The 17,170-nt window shown below is 37.0% G+C and overlaps 1 protein-coding gene across 7 annotated transcripts in view; it reads left to right on the top strand.

The window, feature by feature from the left end:
• Nucleotides 1–17,170, top strand: part of SOX5 (SRY-box transcription factor 5) — a 786,191-nt gene that overhangs the window by 359,952 nt on the left and 409,069 nt on the right. For 6 of the 7 annotated variants that reach the window (XM_062194941.1, XM_062194940.1, XM_062194944.1 and 3 more), the window contains exon 1: nt 2,399–2,496. The exons of the other annotated variant lie outside the window; for it this stretch is intronic. In XM_062194941.1, coding sequence (XP_062050925.1) covers nt 2,459–2,496 — 38 coding nt within the window. In that variant the 5' untranslated portion in view covers nt 2,399–2,458. Of the gene's footprint in view, nt 1–2,398; nt 2,497–17,170 lie in introns of those variants that run through there. 7 annotated transcript variants of the gene reach the window in all.

Raw genomic sequence — 17,170 nt, 5'->3', positions numbered from 1 at the left:
CTACACAGCAACGATACCCCAATCCCAAAGCCACGGTTAACAATAGAAGAAAAATATGATTTTTGTAGACATTATCAGATTGTATTAGACTGCAGGCCCCTTAAGGGCTGAAAGAATAATTTATTTAAAATAAATGTAACAATTTTCTCATTTTTCTATGTAGGAATAGGTTGTTGCTGTAATAAAAAATAATTTGAGGCTAATGACAAGAAAGAATAGTGAGTAATATCCTTCCCCCTTCCCCAACTGCTGAAAATGAAAATCATGTCAGCATCAAGTCATTTTTGCCACATCCCTTGTTAACAGCTTTTTCAGGGTGGGTCATAATTCTGTGTTTTGTTAGTGTCATAACTCCATAGTGACATGCTTGATTCTTATTCCACATTGATTTCGAAGTGCATGCACATATATTTTTAGGATGTCTCATGAGTGATGAGTCTCATTATGAAGTTATTATCAACTTGGGTCCCCCAAATTTCTAACCGTTGAACGAAGAATAAATTTGGTAGCATGAGAAGGTTAACAATTGATTTTTCTGTGTGGAATATATGTGTATGGTGTGTCATTGTGTACGTTTGAAAAAGTAAACTTACTGTCTGCCTGTCGCCAGGAAAAAAAAAAAAAAAAGTGGGACCTAATCAAACTGCTGTGGGGTCAACCCTTGTGGTTTTAAAGGCCCTTAATGTTGTCCAGCTGCAAAATAAAAGGAATTGGGAGGGGAAGTTGGAAGGAGTGGAGGGGGTTGGGGGAGATGTGTGGAAAAGAACAGGGAGTCTGGCTTTTATTTTTTTTTTTAAGTGAGTTCAGTGCCAGCCTGGACATGGGCTGTGCAGACTATTGAGCCATTGTCTGTTCCATTTCCAGAATAGCCCCCAGTTAATCACTTCGGCTTTGAAGGGTATTTCCTCGTGGAATTCTCCACAGAAAATCTAATCAACTGACCTGCCCTCACAACAATGGAAGGCTTTTTTTTCCTCTCTTTCCCTTATTGGGGCGGGCTCTGTAATGTAGCCTTTTGTGCAGAATGAGCCCTCCCAGTAGGAGTGGAGAGCGCGTGTGAGTGACTGAGTGTGTGTGTGTGTGTGTAAGAATGCACACTATCTCGTGGTGGTGAGTGTGTGCCTACTCCCTGGCCAGATGCTGCGGTGCGCGGGGCAGCCTCCGTCCCTGCGTGCGTGTCTGTGTAAGTGCCCCTCTCTGTGTGTGCGTGTGCCTCTGTCATTTCATGTCAAAGGTACATTACCTGATCACCCTCCTCGCCTGCCAGATTTTTATCTAGATAATTGGAACTGCTATGGAGGCTGTGCCTTGCCAGCCAGCTCAGGATCCGCAAAGCCACAGTTAGTCCACCTTGTTATCTGTGGCCGCCCGGGCAGAGGAAATTAAAGAGATCCCAGCCAGGGCAGCGCTGCCTCCCCCCTGACCTCCCCGGCCATCCCACAAGGGACAGTTTGCTGGGGACCCTCCTTGGGGTTTTATGTCGGGGTTCGGCTGGGGGTTGTGGCTGGCTGGTGCGCGTGATTTTGGCATGTGGATACCTGTTCCCCTCCACATCGCACATCGTGTTTCATGGAGTTTGGAGCTGAAGAAACTTTGGTTGGGTTGCCAGGACGTCCGCAGCACTTTGTGGAAAGCACGAGCTAACAGGGAGCCGGACAGAGTGAGTGACAAGTTGTTTACAGGTTTCCTTGAAGGGGCCTCTGCTATATTTCAATCTGTCAAAGTTGCTTTTCTTCCCGCAGAACAATGCCTGATTGTTGTGTGTGCGTGTGTGCGAGTGTGTGTGTGAGTGCGCGTGTTTCCGTGTGCGCTCCGGGAGCCTAGAAAGGGGTGAGGAGGAATAACAATTCTTTGTGCAGAAACGCGCTTGCAAACATTTCATCCTTTTTTTGTTGGTTTGTTTGTTTGTTTAATTACTTAATCACTGCCGTTGCGTCGGGGTGCTGTGAGTGTGCAGACTTATTTTTCTTTTCCCCCAGCAGCGGCAAATGCATTTTACAGTATCACGCCGATGCGTGTGTGTGTGTGTGTGTGTGTGACTTTTATTATTTAGAGGGGAGAGAGTGTGGGGGACGTGTTAAATGAGTTGACTTCTCACACTGGGTGATGTCTAGGAGAGAGAATTAAAAGGAAAGGACAGGCACCCTGAGGTTGTTCAGTGCCTTGCAGCCGGAGCGTGTGGCTCCGAGGAGGGGGAGCGGCCAGACCCCGCTGCTGGAAGTGCGCTACCCCTTTAAGAGACTGGTCAAGGAGTCCTAGGAGAGGGAGAGGGGGGGAGGGGGGCAGAGGGAGAGGGAGAGGGGGAGAGGGGGGAGAGATTGAGAGATTGAGAGAGAGGGAGAGAGAGAGAGAGAGAGAGAAAATCAATTGGTGTAGAAGGTTCGGACTCACTTGACAGGTTCAGTTGGAGGCGATCCTAGGTGGCTGCTGTGACAAAGGGAAATTGTGCTTTTGCAGCATGCTCACTGACCCTGATTTACCTCAGGAGTTTGAAAGGTGAGTACAGTCTTCCCCCCCCACCCTCAGATATTGAAGCGCAACTCTCCCGTTTTCCAGTGGTCTCGGGATCCCCTGGAAGATGTGCCTCCCCAAAAACGTGTGTGTTCAGGGGGAGCCCTCAGCCAGGGCTCCCGCAGTCTCCTTAGCTGATTTGTGTTGTCGTTGCCCGGACCAAACTGAACTGATTTGCAAAGTCTCCGAGAGAGATTTCTGCTCGTGTTTTTTAGGTTGCGTCCTAGAACAGGAAATGAAATGAGCACTAAGCATCTCTCTCTCCCTCTCCCTCTCTCTCCCTCACTCGTTGCTTCTCTTTCTCGTTTACTCCCTTACTTTTTTTCCCCCTTCGTTGATTTTTTTTTTCCCTCCCCTTCTACACCTTTTCAGAATGCGTTTGTGCGAGTGTTATTATTTTCAGCATCCTTGTCTCCTGTAATTTCTGGGGTGACAGAAGGTTTTGGTGGTGGTGGCAGCCGAGGCTGGAAGTTCCTATCTGATCCTTCCGTAAAACTTTGAAAGCTGCTCAGGGAAGCACACGACCTTTTGTTGATATAAGAGAGTAGGGCTGATTTATTATTTTTTTCTAAAGAATATTTAACATCACAGGTATATATTAGTGGATTATACTTTTAAGTGCCATGAACAGGAGAAATGGGATGGGGGATTGGATCTGCTGCCTTCCTAACTTTTGGAGGCCACTTTCCGTGCTAGTTGTCTGAACAGAATTGTGATTTACTGTATTTTTTCCCTTTTGCTAGGATGGGAATAAGTGTATTTGTAATTAAGTTGTTCTTATTTAGAGAAATGTGTGCCATATACCTCCATTTGATGTTGCTGCAAGTAAAGCCGGGCTTTGAAAGAATTTTAGCCCTTTTCATATTCCTATAAGTACACATTGCAATTTTTCAATTTGAGTTCTTATCCCAGCATAAGTTCATCTTTTTGATCTATAAATAGAATTTTGTTTGCCATTAAAAAGAATTCAAACTTTGTATTCTGTATGGTGAATTAAAAAAAAAAAAAGCTAAAAAAAGCCAGGATGCATGATACCCAGGCTTTTTTTCATTTTCATGAAAGCTACCTTCTGTATAAACATTTGTTGTATCTGACTATGCAATGCAAGCTAGGTGCTAGACCAGCTGGTTAAAAATATGCTAAGTCAAGCTGTTCATCGCTCAAACGACTGAATTTGATATGAAAAGACGAAAAAAGAAAGGACAAAGATTAAAACATTCTAGAAGTGAAGCCATGGGAGAGAAAAAGCGTATTGAGAAGAAAATAACGCCTGACTGTGGTCAAATATTAGACAAGCGAGTAGCACATGAGTGAGGAAAGTAAAATAGCCAACATGTATACTTTAGTGTTGTCTTCTTGTCTCATTTCCTCCTCTTGTTTTAAATTAAGAAGGTGCATCCTCATTAGATAATTCCAGTGAATGGGTCAGCTTGCTTAACAGCTTTTGAATTAATTTTTTTCAAAGTACGCATTAATTTTTTTAATTAGTGAGCTTTTATTTGCAAATACAACCTTATTTCATATGTAGGTATTGGAGTTATTCATACTGGAACATACTGTTGCCTAATGTAGTGATTTGCTAATTTAACCCAGTAAGTTTTCAAGCATGCACAGAGTAGCACTTAAATGATAATATTCTTTAATTCTAATTACACTTTTTCAAAATAAAACTCAGAGTCTGATTTGTAAGCCTGTTAACAGATTATTGTTATAAAAAGGTAGTTACATATTAACAGGCTGTAGCCTATTTCTCTATATAGGCTGGCTTCCTGCTGTGAACTTTATTTGTATTTTTTCAATTATCTCTTTTTAAGCTAAACTTTTCCCTTTCCTATTCTGATGCTCAAATCTCTTAACATTTGTTTCTTCCTGGTGAGAATTTCTTTTTTTTTCCCTCTTTTTTTTTTTTTTTTTTTTGTCATCCAGAGGCATGCTTTTCTAACTGGCTAATTAAATAAGCAAGTGATAATCAATAGGGTTGTCACTATAGACATCATGTTTGGAAATCTTTGTAGCTAAGATTATTTTGAAAAATATCATACAATACACAATTCCTTAATAATTCCCCTGTGGTTGTAATTGGTAATACATACAAAATTTCAGTAAATCATTACTATTTGTTTACATTGAATTTGTACGGGTGAGTGTATCTGTAGTCACCCACATAGAGTATAGCATGTAGACACAATATTGAATATTTATAGTCTTTAAAGGAAGTATAGATGATGCGTTACACTATCATATTTTGCCTTTTCAACTATTTCCAACTTTTATTGAATAGTCAATCATTTCTCTTGACTGTTAATTTTTATTCAATTTGCCCACCTGCCATCGATGAGTTTTTCACTTAAACTTAGAAACCTGAAAAGGAGACTTGCAGATTTGTTTATGAGATAGAGAACTGTGGTGCAGAGGACACAAAGAAGTTTTTGGGGCTCATGAATTGTAGAAGTTTTCAGTGCTCCCATTTTCCCTCTAATTTTATCGATATAGTTTATCCATCTTCTATTTATTCTTTCCTCCTTGTAGATTATTTGGAAGTTAAAAAAAATAACACTTAAATATCAGGATCAAAAGTGAAATTTGTTTATATTTGTATGATCAGCCTTGAATCAGACTTGGGCAATATTCTCAGGTTAATGAACAGTTTTGAAAGACTTAAGAAATAAAAACAATTTCATTGTTAAAAAATATTCATGAGATAGAGCAAACAGAACAGTGATTCTGAAGATTAAAGAACATGAGATTTTTCATTTTTATTTTCAAGCATCCCTATCTTAACTGATGATGGTCCTGCAACACAGGATTCTCAGGTGGGAGGTGAACAGGCGGAGCACATTCTGAAAAAGTGTTTGTATCAAAAGTCTTCTACATCTCTTTATTTAGAGCAGACATTGTTGCCAACACGGTCCAAACATTAGTATTGCTGTCATTAGAATGAATACCTGAATTCTCTTAAATTCTTTAAAAGCCAATGAATTTACATATTTAGATAATGAAAGATTGTGGCATAAAGTTATTTTCTTTCAGAATGTCACCTCTTTCTTGCTACTGCTAATAGAAAAATATTGAGAGTCTTTGCCTTAAAGCAGTCTGAGCTTCTTTCTGGTGAATGAGCTACAGTCATTTATGGTAATTTATCAATAATGCTATATTTCTTTCCTTTTAGTTTACATTTGCCCTATTTCATTGTAATCTAATAGTTTTATGGCTAGAGCTACTTGTTAAACTTTCTAATTGCTGTGTATTAGAGACTTAATTGAAAAGCAAATATAAGATGATTGCTTCAGACAGGTTGATAGTGCTCTTAAAGGAAAAGAAAAAGTTGAAATTGAAGGCAGTAGGAATAAGCAGATGAGGCTTATAGTGTCACCTACTTGATTGCTTCTCTCAAAACGGGTCTAGACAGCAGAAAGCCTATTTTTTAGATGTTGAAGGGAACACTGGAAATGTAGAACCTTTTACAATAAAAATTAACTTATTTGCGTTATTGTCTCATCAAATCTATTTGCAATTCTACTGACTAAAGAAATCATTTATTCTCACTAGAAAACTTTTACTTGTTTTTTTTTTTTTTTCTTAAGAGAGAACTATGCATCATATACCGCGGGAAAACTGATCCGTAAAATTCTCGTACAAAACTCCTGCTAGTGGGTTGCAGGAATATCTCTGTCATTAGTGGTGTTTTAATTACCCACAGTTTGATTATAGTAATAAAATATTTATTACCCAGACAGATTTATTCAACCTAATTAGAAAGGTTTTTTTAAACCATCACACTCATGCGTGATAAATCTGTTCAGATTAGCAGGTAACCCCTTAGGTGTGAATCAAAGGCAAGTTATCCATCCACATTCTGCCACTTAATGGCAGCTATCAACCTGTGAGTTTGATATTTTGTTTTCAGGAAGTTCTGATATCAGGCTTTGATCATTCCACTTATTTTTCATTTACTACTTTATGGGGGAAAAGGTGTCTATAGATTTTAATTGCCGTCTCAATAATTTGCAAGCGAACTGAGCTGAGCTCTTGGTTTGGAATGCAGCTTGCCTGAAGCAGTTCAAAACCACACTTGTGCCACACTCAGACTGGAGTACTATCCTGTAGACTTGGCATCAGCAGAGCGGACTGATTGCTGAGAACGATTAAGGGTTAAATGTCAGGTGGCATTGTGCGCTGCTCCCTATTTAGCAGGTGTGATAGAGATGTGTGACTGTTACACGGCTACATCACACGTTGGTACATTCTTATGTTTCTTCTATATAGTGAGCACATGTTCTAGTATTTACCTGTTCTTTGGGAGCTTTTAACTAAAAATACATCTATGCATCATGTGTGAGAGGCAAGTGATCACACTGGTCCTGATTCTTAAGCACACTAGTCCCGTGTAGAGTTGGGAGTTATTTCATATGGATTACACTCGTGATGTATTTAGATAGCAAAATTACAGTGACGAGTAAAGTCTGGTTTTTATCGTCTGTTCTTTCTACTATCAGTTCTTCAGCCACCTAATGAGTGTGTTTTACAATGCAGATGCACATTATGTTGTCTGAATTCCTCCCTTTTGGTAGCTCACTTAAATAAGTGTAGCTGATAGATTTTGTTTGCATCCACCACTCGTTATTAATTCATAATATCAGTGAGGTTAATAGTGTGGAAAGCACACTGATGTAAGTTTTTCTGGTGCACTAACTTTTATACAAGTATGGTTCCAATGTGCCGATCCCTGATTCAGGTGATGGCAGTCAGGTCAAAAGATGTTCAGAGATTCAACCACAGCAATGAAGTGACCTCTTCCTGACAGCAGCATTTTGTTTTATAAGAGATGGGTTGCAACCTAGCACAGTCTTCCTTCTTCCATGCATTCTGTCCTTCCTTCCTTTTCATTGATGGGTAACATCATCATTTACATTCATCCTAAAAGCTGAATGCCATATAGACAAATACTAATCAAGCGATACTGCTGGAGCACGAAAAAAAAAAAAAAATCAAGAGTGATACAGTTTTCCTCAAATGAACAGTGTGTGTTGGAACACACTTTAGGAGAATGCCTCCTATTCCTTCATTTCAGTGTGGAACTGATAATGGTTCAAGAGAAGACTGTTTTGTCCTTTGTGACGTCTGGGTCTTTCTCCGCTCCCTGCAGGGTGAGCCATTCTTTGCTTTGCTGACTTCTGGAGAGCTCCTCCATGTCTGGAGATAACTGTGGCGTATGGCTCTGCTTGGCCAATAGGGGGGTGTTGCATTGCTCCACATTCAGGATCCTTTTCCCTTGGAGCCTGAGAGTAAAACCTCAGCAGTCCTCCCTGCCTTTGCCAGCCTCAGGAGTCAGAGACTCCAAGTTGTTCCCAGCTCTTGCGCCTTCACTGTAGAGGCTGCGTTCTGCTCAGTGGGCTGCCGAGAAGGACCAGACCGAAACAAGATTTAGAAGAATTCTGGTGAGAACTGTTTACAGGGATATGGTATTTTAAAAGAATGTAGTAAACAAACAGAATTGTGGCATAAACAAAGATAATTAGCATAAACAATGTCGTTTTAGGACAGGTGGTTTAAAAAAACAAACAAAACAAAAAACCCAAATATGAACCCAATTTGAATGCTGCCAGTTTGGAACCACTGAACCTTAATCTGTACTTCATGAGAATTACCCAGGTTTGTTGATAAACTTGTTAACATGCGTTTGCTGTTTCTTTTGTATCATTTTCCGGTCATTCTGCCCTTTTGTCACCCAGCTTCAAAGTAATTAATCTATTACAAGGTAGTTTAAGGACTTTTTGCCCATAAAACATGACAGAAGGAAAATTAAAAACAAAACCTTTTGGATGTTCATAGGTGTTTGAAATTAGGTTGAACCTTAAATGAATTCAAACCCGATCCTGCTTCATTGTATTTTAGATCTTTTATTTCAGTAACGTTTCAGTCACTTGGCTCTTCAGTGGTAATGCATTGACTTTGGTCTTGTGTTAAAATGCAGAGTCGATTTTTTTTTTCTTGGTGTGGCTGAATCATCACTTGTGTTACATATTTCTAAGTGTTGCTTGTTTCTTCTTACTCTTTGCTCTGTAACGTAGTGAAGGTGGTATATAGCAGTGTGTAAATGTATCTGGTGATCATGCAGTAAGAGGATGCTACTTGTTGTGAACCATGCTATTGAAACCCACTGTGCTGCCGTGATGACTTGTTATCTGGAGACATTTAGGTTTATTACTGAATGACATTTTTTGTTTTTTAATGCCTGGTCATGATGTGTTTTGACTTAGATGAAATGTAGAGTGTGGTGTAAAGAAAGCTGCTTATTTTTCTTGCATTAAGGATCAAAGTTCTTTATGGAAGTTGAAAAGATCGGTTTCCTCATGGAGAAATGGGGACCAAGAATCCCAAGTGATGTTCTGTGGCCCTTCTCTTTGCTGAAACGAGAGCATTTGTGAATGAGTTTTGGTTTCTTGGAGTTATAAAAATGTGTGTAAACTAGTAAACCATGTCTCATTCATGTGCTATGGAGATTTCTCGTACTTTCGGGACAAAAATAATTTGGCTACTAACGAATTAGGGCTACCTGCCAGTGCCAACACACACTGTAGGTAAGAGGAACACTATAAAGAAAAGCTGCTGGCAGCAGAACCGTTGAAACTTTCATATGCAACAACGTTTCTATTTCTGCTCTTCACATCTTTGAAAGAATGTGTGTTTTAGAAAAGAAAATGTTAAAAAACAGAAGATATGATCTTTCTTAAAAAATGTATGTGTAGCTCCACTTTAATATTTCTCATCGTGGCGATGCCCAGGGTTTTATGATGCTCTGTGCACACTTGCCTCCCCTCCTAGTCCAGATCATTTCTGTGGCATTGAAACCCAAGCATCAGATGCCTTTGAATAAATACAATATGAAGAAGCGGAGTTTACTGCACAGAGCCACCCCCTGCCCCCCCACCTTCAGAGTCACTAAACCTGGTCGGATTTTTATATTGGCAGTGTAAGGGAGTGAGATCAGCTGGGACACTAAGCAGCAAATTTTAAAGAATGTGTGTGCCTGCTTTGGCTGTTGTCAGTTTCTTAACCTAGTAGTAAAGGAAGACACAGACCAAAATCATGTTCTCTTGCTTCTTTTTAAATCAAAATTTGTTTCAAAATGAAGTCAGCGTTTACTCTAGTACTGATTTTGACTCTATTTTCTGTTTTAATATTATTGGGATTGAGGTACCAAGGCAGGGGGTGGTACATAGATTGTTTGAGAGCAGACTGTAAAACATCCTTGTGATCTGTTGACATCATTTTCAACAATTTTATATTATATAATAGCATCCTAATGAAAAGGAAACACACACATTGAAAATGAGAGATATACCTTAACATAAGAGAACACAAAATGAAAAAAAAAAGAGTAATACTTTATGCTGTGAAGTTTTTTCACAATTAATATAGGTTGCATGATGAAATGATAAAACATTTTTATTGTAATTGTAGAGGTAAAGTATTGTTTGCCAACAATTCTTCCTTCTGGTTATTTACTCGAGGGCACAGTTTGTTGGGCAATAATTTACAAAGTCCAAAGATTTTTTAACTCCTGTCCTGAAGTCGCTTTGTTGTTTTCCCTTTTTTTATTTGCTATTGAATTTCATAATATGTTTAAAAAGAGATTGCAGGAAGATGTCATATCAATTTGAGGGTAATATTTCTTTTTTTCGTTCTGATATGTAATAGAAGAGATCTGCATCTAAGATTCTTAAGGATAGTGTACAGTATTCCCATTATTTAGTAGAGGAAAGAATCAATTGGTAATCAAAAAGTATTCAGTGTCTTACTCATTCCACTTTGAACTTGAATGTGTACTAACTGAATATACGATAACAGAGGCATGCTATTTATCATCTCATACCATCATTAGAATAAGAACAAAAATTTCATGTAATATTCACAGTACCATTTATCAGACAGAATACCTGCAAGTGAGAAAACAAAGCTAACCATGAGTGCCGTGTTCTGCAGATAGAACTTCTATTGCCCTCAAAGTCTAGTAGGTAGGATTTGAGCAATAAAGGGAAAGGTATTGGTTTTAGAGTCCTGTGGATTATGGGATGTAAATATTGTCAGTGTAATTGTTTCTAAAAGTCTAAGCATTAGTGGAAAAATAAAATGAGTCTAATTTGACCTATAAACAGTTTAAGAGTATTTAATGTTATAAAAGCAGTCTTCTTGAGAAATGAAAACATATCCAGAAGACACTGGTAGCAATTTAAAGAATCAATGTGAAGGAGTAGAATATATATACTTCTATAAATAAATTAAAAAATAATTGCGAGTCAGTAGCCATTATATGAAGAATTTATTTTGGGAAATAGAATAGCCATACACATTTAAACATGAAAGTTTGAAATTCAGGAGAAACTTTTTCATTGACAGGGCAATTGATCTCTTGAATAAATTCTACCAAATCCTAGTGAAGCTGGGAGAAAATCTTGAAGATTTATTTCATAGAAAAACAAACAAGTTCCATTCCCATTTTGTTGTTGTTGTTGTTTGTTTGCAACACAGAATCCTTTGGCATGTGCTACAATAGGATACACAATAATATTCCAGCTTTAAAGACCCGAGAGTGATGTTGTTCTGCACACGGAATGGAAAATCTGAATTGGAGTTTGATGAATCAAGGTATACTTGAGTAACATTTGGAAATTTTTGAGATTTTGGGGGTGAGATGATGAGAGAGTTCATGTTAGACGTAAGGTGTACTTACCCAGTGAACTTTCCTTGTGGATTTTGAGTATCTCTCTTAAGGAATAAAATAATTATGAAGGGGATACAGTAAGGTTTACATGTTAGTGTCCTCACAGGTCTTGTTTAGTTTTTGGAAGTTTAACATAGAAGCAGATGTTATTAGTTAAATATGTATCTCAAGTTCTTTACAATCTCTTTTGGTCTAAAATGTGCAGTGAGATGATGAGCTGAGTAAGTTCTAAAATATCTCAACTCTAAAATTTCCATTACTTTGAACTGTATTTTGAAGACCTCTGGCTCCTAACTCTAGTGGTTAGAATTCTCACATTTATGCAGCCTTTGGAGAGACATTATATCATATAACTAGCCTGCACGTGCCCAGTCACCTCAGTTTATCGGTCAAGTTGCTGCCATTGTGCAAAACAAGCAACCACAGTATATTTTAGGAGTTGTCAGGCGTAAGTATGGTGTCTCCTTTTTACTTCAGATTAAATGCCTAAGTTTGCTGTGAAATATTTGAAGTGTCTCAAAAGACAAGGCTCCATTTTGTGTGCTTAACCGTCTCAGGTACATTAGATCATCATCCTCAACAGTCAGAACATGTAAAAGATAAGTTGTATCTGGATTACTGAATGAGGCAGTGTGGGGACAGGGGAGAAGCCTGAGAGTGGTGCTTTAGGTCGAAGAGGTGAAAGTCTATTAAAGAGGGTAAGAGAAGAGAAAAAAGGGAAAGACTTGATGGCAGAGCATGAAGGCAGTAGAAGGCTGTAGACATATTTCTTCACATGAATAAATAAAATGTTGGACTAGGAAGGAGCAAGATTAACCGAGATTATAAACAGGTAGTCTAAAGAAAGATTTTAAGTGTTTGTGAAAATTAAATTAAACAACGTTTAGCATTAGCATCAGGCTAGCCAACTTGATACACTTTAGTTCCTGACTGGCAACGTCAGGAAAAGAGATGCTAAACCCTGTGAAGCAAGAGAGTAGAACAACAACTAATGAAAGATGCATTTAAAAAAGCCCCTGTATCATCTGAGAAAACAAGCTTCACATGTTGTTAATATTGTACATTTGGCACATCACATGCTTTTTTTCAAACATGCTGTTTTGGGGAAAAAGTGTTATTATACCATCAGCAACAAAATTTTAAACTATACATCTGAAGACCTGTATTATCTCTGTTCAATTCTATGGTGTCCATCCATTTGGGATGACATAAGAATTTGCTGCGTTGAAATGAGTTGTGTGCTTAATAATTGTGATATAGAAACTCTTACTTAATCTATACCACTTCTAACTTAGGAATAAAGAATGGGTCTTATTCTCTTACTCTCCCTGTATAGATATAAAGGTTGTGGGAAAAAAAAAAAAACAACCTTATTGAAACAGAACTACATTTAGAACTAAAACCAAAGAGAAATGTGCAAATATCCTACTGTTAAGCAAGAAAGGAAATCTGGAAATCATCCAGTTGGGCAACTTACTGCTAATATATTTTATAATCCAGCATTTCGTTATATACAAAGTTGGCATATGTTCCTCCAGTTTCTAAATCAAGAGCTAAAACTTTGTGATGTGTAAGTCACTTAAATTCTTTGGGTTTCAGCCATGCATCTATGAAATGGGCTTAGAAATGAGATTAAAATTATTTATCTCCCAATGCTAATCAAGTGGCTTAAACTTTTGAAAATTTATAAAAATATTTAGATGTCTCTGAATGCAAGCAACTGAATTCAGCCATTCAAAACTAGGTTTAGTTTTTGGCAAATGCAAAATGATCAGTAGTTTAATAAAATTATTATTGCTGTTTGATAACATACTACTTGGCTGTTTAAAAATTATTTTAGCATATAAAGTAATACCTGTGAGAAATTGGTTGACTTGCTTCTTAGTGTTGTGCTTAATTAGCTATAATTATTCTTAAATGGACTTAAGATTTTTGATTCTAGGTAGCTAGCACTTAAATAGTAGCAATGCAACTGTAGTTTCTTCTGAGTGCTTATTAAGTACCCTAAAAACACATCCTTTTTTGTCATTTCATGTGTTGGATGTCTGAAACCTTAATAACTATTTTTGTAATTATCAATATATCAAGGTTTTGAATAATGAATTTGCTGATATTATCTTTGTTTTAATATGTTTGTTTATGTCAATTTTATTTATTTGGACAAAGTAAGGAGAATGAATCATTTTATAGAAGGAATTATTGAACAATAAAAACAGTGATTTCTGTTCATGTAAAAAGTTCACACATGCTAGTACTTTTCAAAGTATTATTTACGCAAATGATTGGAAAATGAGAAAGTATTAAACAACTTAAAGAAATTAGGATCTATAGTATACTATAGGTTTTCACAGTGAAAGTGGCATGAGCAGTTTTGCCTTAGCTACATATTCTGTAGACTGTAGAGGATGGTTGGGGAAATATATAGCTTTCTTTTTATGGGCAGCTGTATAACAAGCAAACAAAATCACCCAAGAAACAGAACGCTTACTTTTGATATAAAATTGTTTTCCACTGATATAATCTGCTGAAAGCCAGAAGCCGTCCAAAGTGCTGATACCAATTTAAGAAGATGATCTTTTGCCTTAATTATACATCTGGGAAATATTAGCTGAACATTTTGTGGAGAACAGTGAATACCTTAGTTGCCAGTTGTCTAAAATGCTGCTAATGATCGACATAGTGCCAGTGTTTTGATGGCTGAAACCTAGGCTGAATATGAATACAAAGAACACAGTTGGAAAAAAAGCACACATTTTATACAAAACAGATTTCAACCATCTGCTTGGCACTTAAGTTTGCAACTATAGGCGATATATGAAAGAGTCCACTGTCCATGTTATGAATGGTATCACTTTTATTGGTACCTTAGCAAAAACCATAGAATTTTGAAAGCGTGTGTTAGCAACGATTTTCTTTAGCTGAATAATGAAAACAAGGGTCTTAGCCAAAATTTTGTTCCCTCTATAATCTCTCTCCTATGTCAGTCTTCTTATTCTAGCAGGAATGAGTTTTGCTAATAAGGTAGGTCTTAGTGCTGTATCTCAGGATATTAAAAGATAGCAAGTGGCCCTTGGGATGAGAACCCCAGATGGTTATGAGATAAAATAGTGTTTGCTTTAGGAATAGTCTGTATTCCTGAGTCTGTTGCCTACATACTATGTTGCATGTCAGATCAGCATGGAAGTTAATGGTCCAGAAGCACTTCTGAATTTAATGTGTTTCCATTTGTTCTGAATTTATAGTATTAATCAGAGCAGTACTGTTCTATCACAGCAAAGGAAACTCATACTATCAATAGTAAATTAGAGGCCAAATCAAATTACCTGACCCATTTCACTCACCTAATGGTGAAGGAGAAATGCCTAAAAGCTCAAAAGAATAATATTGGCAAATAATTTATAGAAGCTTTTAAATTGTAGAATAGTTGGTAAGAAATATTATAGACAATTTCTTAGCCCACGGTGGGCAAAAAAGTATTTTTTTAATAATTTACAAATTTTAAGTAGTAAGTTGGCCTATTATATTTTCTTTAGCTGAAATATACTTTGCCTCTTTAAATATTGGGGAAATTGAGCCATTAGAATGTGTTAGCTTATTGATTTCTCTAGCTTGTATGAATTGCACGATATGTATTGATTGCTTCTTAGCTCTTGAGGAAGAGGCGATTTAGTAAAAGAAATGCCCTCAGAATCCTTCTGTATGTGAGCTTCCAATATGGTAGCTGCTGCTCACAGATCACTATCGAACACTTGAAATGTGGCTTGTCTGGACCAAAATGTGCTGTAAATAAAAAGTGCACAGACTGAGACTGAAGAATGAATGCATAATACTACTTTTTAAAAAAGTACTATGTTGAACTGGCATTTAGGCATGTTGGCTTAAATAAATTGCATTATTAAAATTATTTACAACGCTTTACTTTTTTGGTGTGGCTACTTGAAAACTGGAAGTCACTCATGAGTCTCTCACTTGTGGCCCCCATTGCATTTCTGTTCGACAGCGATGCTTTAAGGAGGAAAATGAGCATCTCTCCCTGTATCTAGACTCCTTAGGTTCACAGTTCAGTAGGGTAGCAGGGAGTCAGACTTGAGATATTATTAACTGTCTTCCTTTTTCAGATTTCTTCTTTGAGAAGGTGAAACTTTGCCATTTTTAAGAAGCCACAATAGTCACACTGACTTGATCAGATGTGTATATCATTTGTTCCACGAACAGTCACTCCTTTAAACTTCTGTGTGATTACAAAGGAGAGGAAGATGTTCCCTTACACATTGTATTAATCATTTTAGAGACTATATGATTGAAAGGGGCCCTTATATTTATGGTTTGAAATGCCCCCATGTGTATCTTTATTTTGAAGAAGTTTGTAGTTAGATAGGAATGTTTTCATCTTTTGTATCCCAGCTGATAATACGCACGACTTCTGAAACTGACCCACAACATATGATCCAAGCTCTTTCTGTGTACATGTGGGGATATTAATAGAGATAGATAGAACTAACATTTGGTACACATTTAACAAATTATGTGCCAGTTTTACATGTGTTATTCCACTGTGGCTTCACGACAATCTTACTTTTCGTGCCCGTTGGACAAATGAACAAAACGAAACATAGGAAGTTGGTTAATTTTTACAGGTAGTAAGTAACAAGGGAAGATACAAATCCAGATAGTACAACTCCAAAGCCCTCACTCATCACCAAAACTTTATTGTGTTGCTCTATGTAATGAAGTACTTCCCTAACTTTATAATCTTCTCTGGTTTTAATAGGAATGGCTTCATTTATTCAGCAAATTATATTTTAAATAGCTACTATTCTAAGTGTTATTTTAGATGCTGAGTAAATATTAAAAATAAAGACATCATAAATGACATATAAAGATTGTTATACAAGATTCAAATTTTTATTAGATCATGAATTTTTAATTCATTCATGGCATGACCTTATAGGGTAGGTGATGGATAAGGGGACTCATGGACACTTACATCAAGGATTTCTTGGTAATGGCCACCAGGAATTGTTTGTGATGGATACAGATTTTCAGCACACGTTATACATAGAAATGCCCCACTGGTTGAAGTATAACTACATATAATTTCCCAAATGTCTCTTTTTCCAGTCTTTCACAATAAACCACCTGTTGAAATTATTTTACAGACAAGTGATAGCTCTGCTTCGAAAGTTCACCTGCTTTGTTTTTGCTAGCTCAATAACCAGGAATCCTCTTTACAGTGTAGTAATTTTTAGGAATGGCATAGTTTTCACATTTATTTGATATGAATGTGGGAAACTTTCTGATGAATTGTTAAATAATGATATAATTCATGGTTTTGATCTTCGGATCTCACTTGTAGCCATACTAAACTGATCTTATTGGACAACAGGTTGGTCATTTCCAGTAGAAAACTCAGTGTGATGATAAAATAGAGTGGTAATTTGAAGGGAACAGTAAGGCATTTGTGAATGGAGGTGAACTTCATTGTCTTACACTACTGTGGTTTTTTTTGTTGTTGTTTTTTTACTTTTACAATTAAATTAACATATCAATGTAGGCTTGACCTGATCTATGGATCTCTGTTTTAAATTTTAATCTTGCAAATGATGTACCATATATAGATATGTGGGGCTTCTGGTACCTGTGATTTCTTGATACCTTTCTAAGCAGAGGCCATCTAACTTTATAGCTAATAGTATGCTTGGAAGTCTTAAATTTGTTTTATATCATTTTTAGGTATGTGATCTTCTCAAGTTAATCAATTCTCTATGCCTTAATTTCTTTATCTGTGAAGTGGGGATTATAATTAATATTTCATGGGTGATTTTATTGCTTAAATAAGAACTAATATTAACGTACTGTGTTTAGGAAATGTATATTATTATTTAAAGTAGATTTTAATCATTTAGAAAGAGTCCCAAGAATATTCTGCATAAA

The sequence above is a fragment of the Lepus europaeus genome, chromosome 6 (assembly GCF_033115175.1).
Source record: "Lepus europaeus isolate LE1 chromosome 6, mLepTim1.pri, whole genome shotgun sequence".
Classification (NCBI taxonomy): Eukaryota; Metazoa; Chordata; class Mammalia; order Lagomorpha; family Leporidae; genus Lepus; species Lepus europaeus.
The sequence above is the reverse complement of the archived record's forward strand: the minus strand, read 5'-3'. Positions and strand labels throughout refer to the sequence as shown.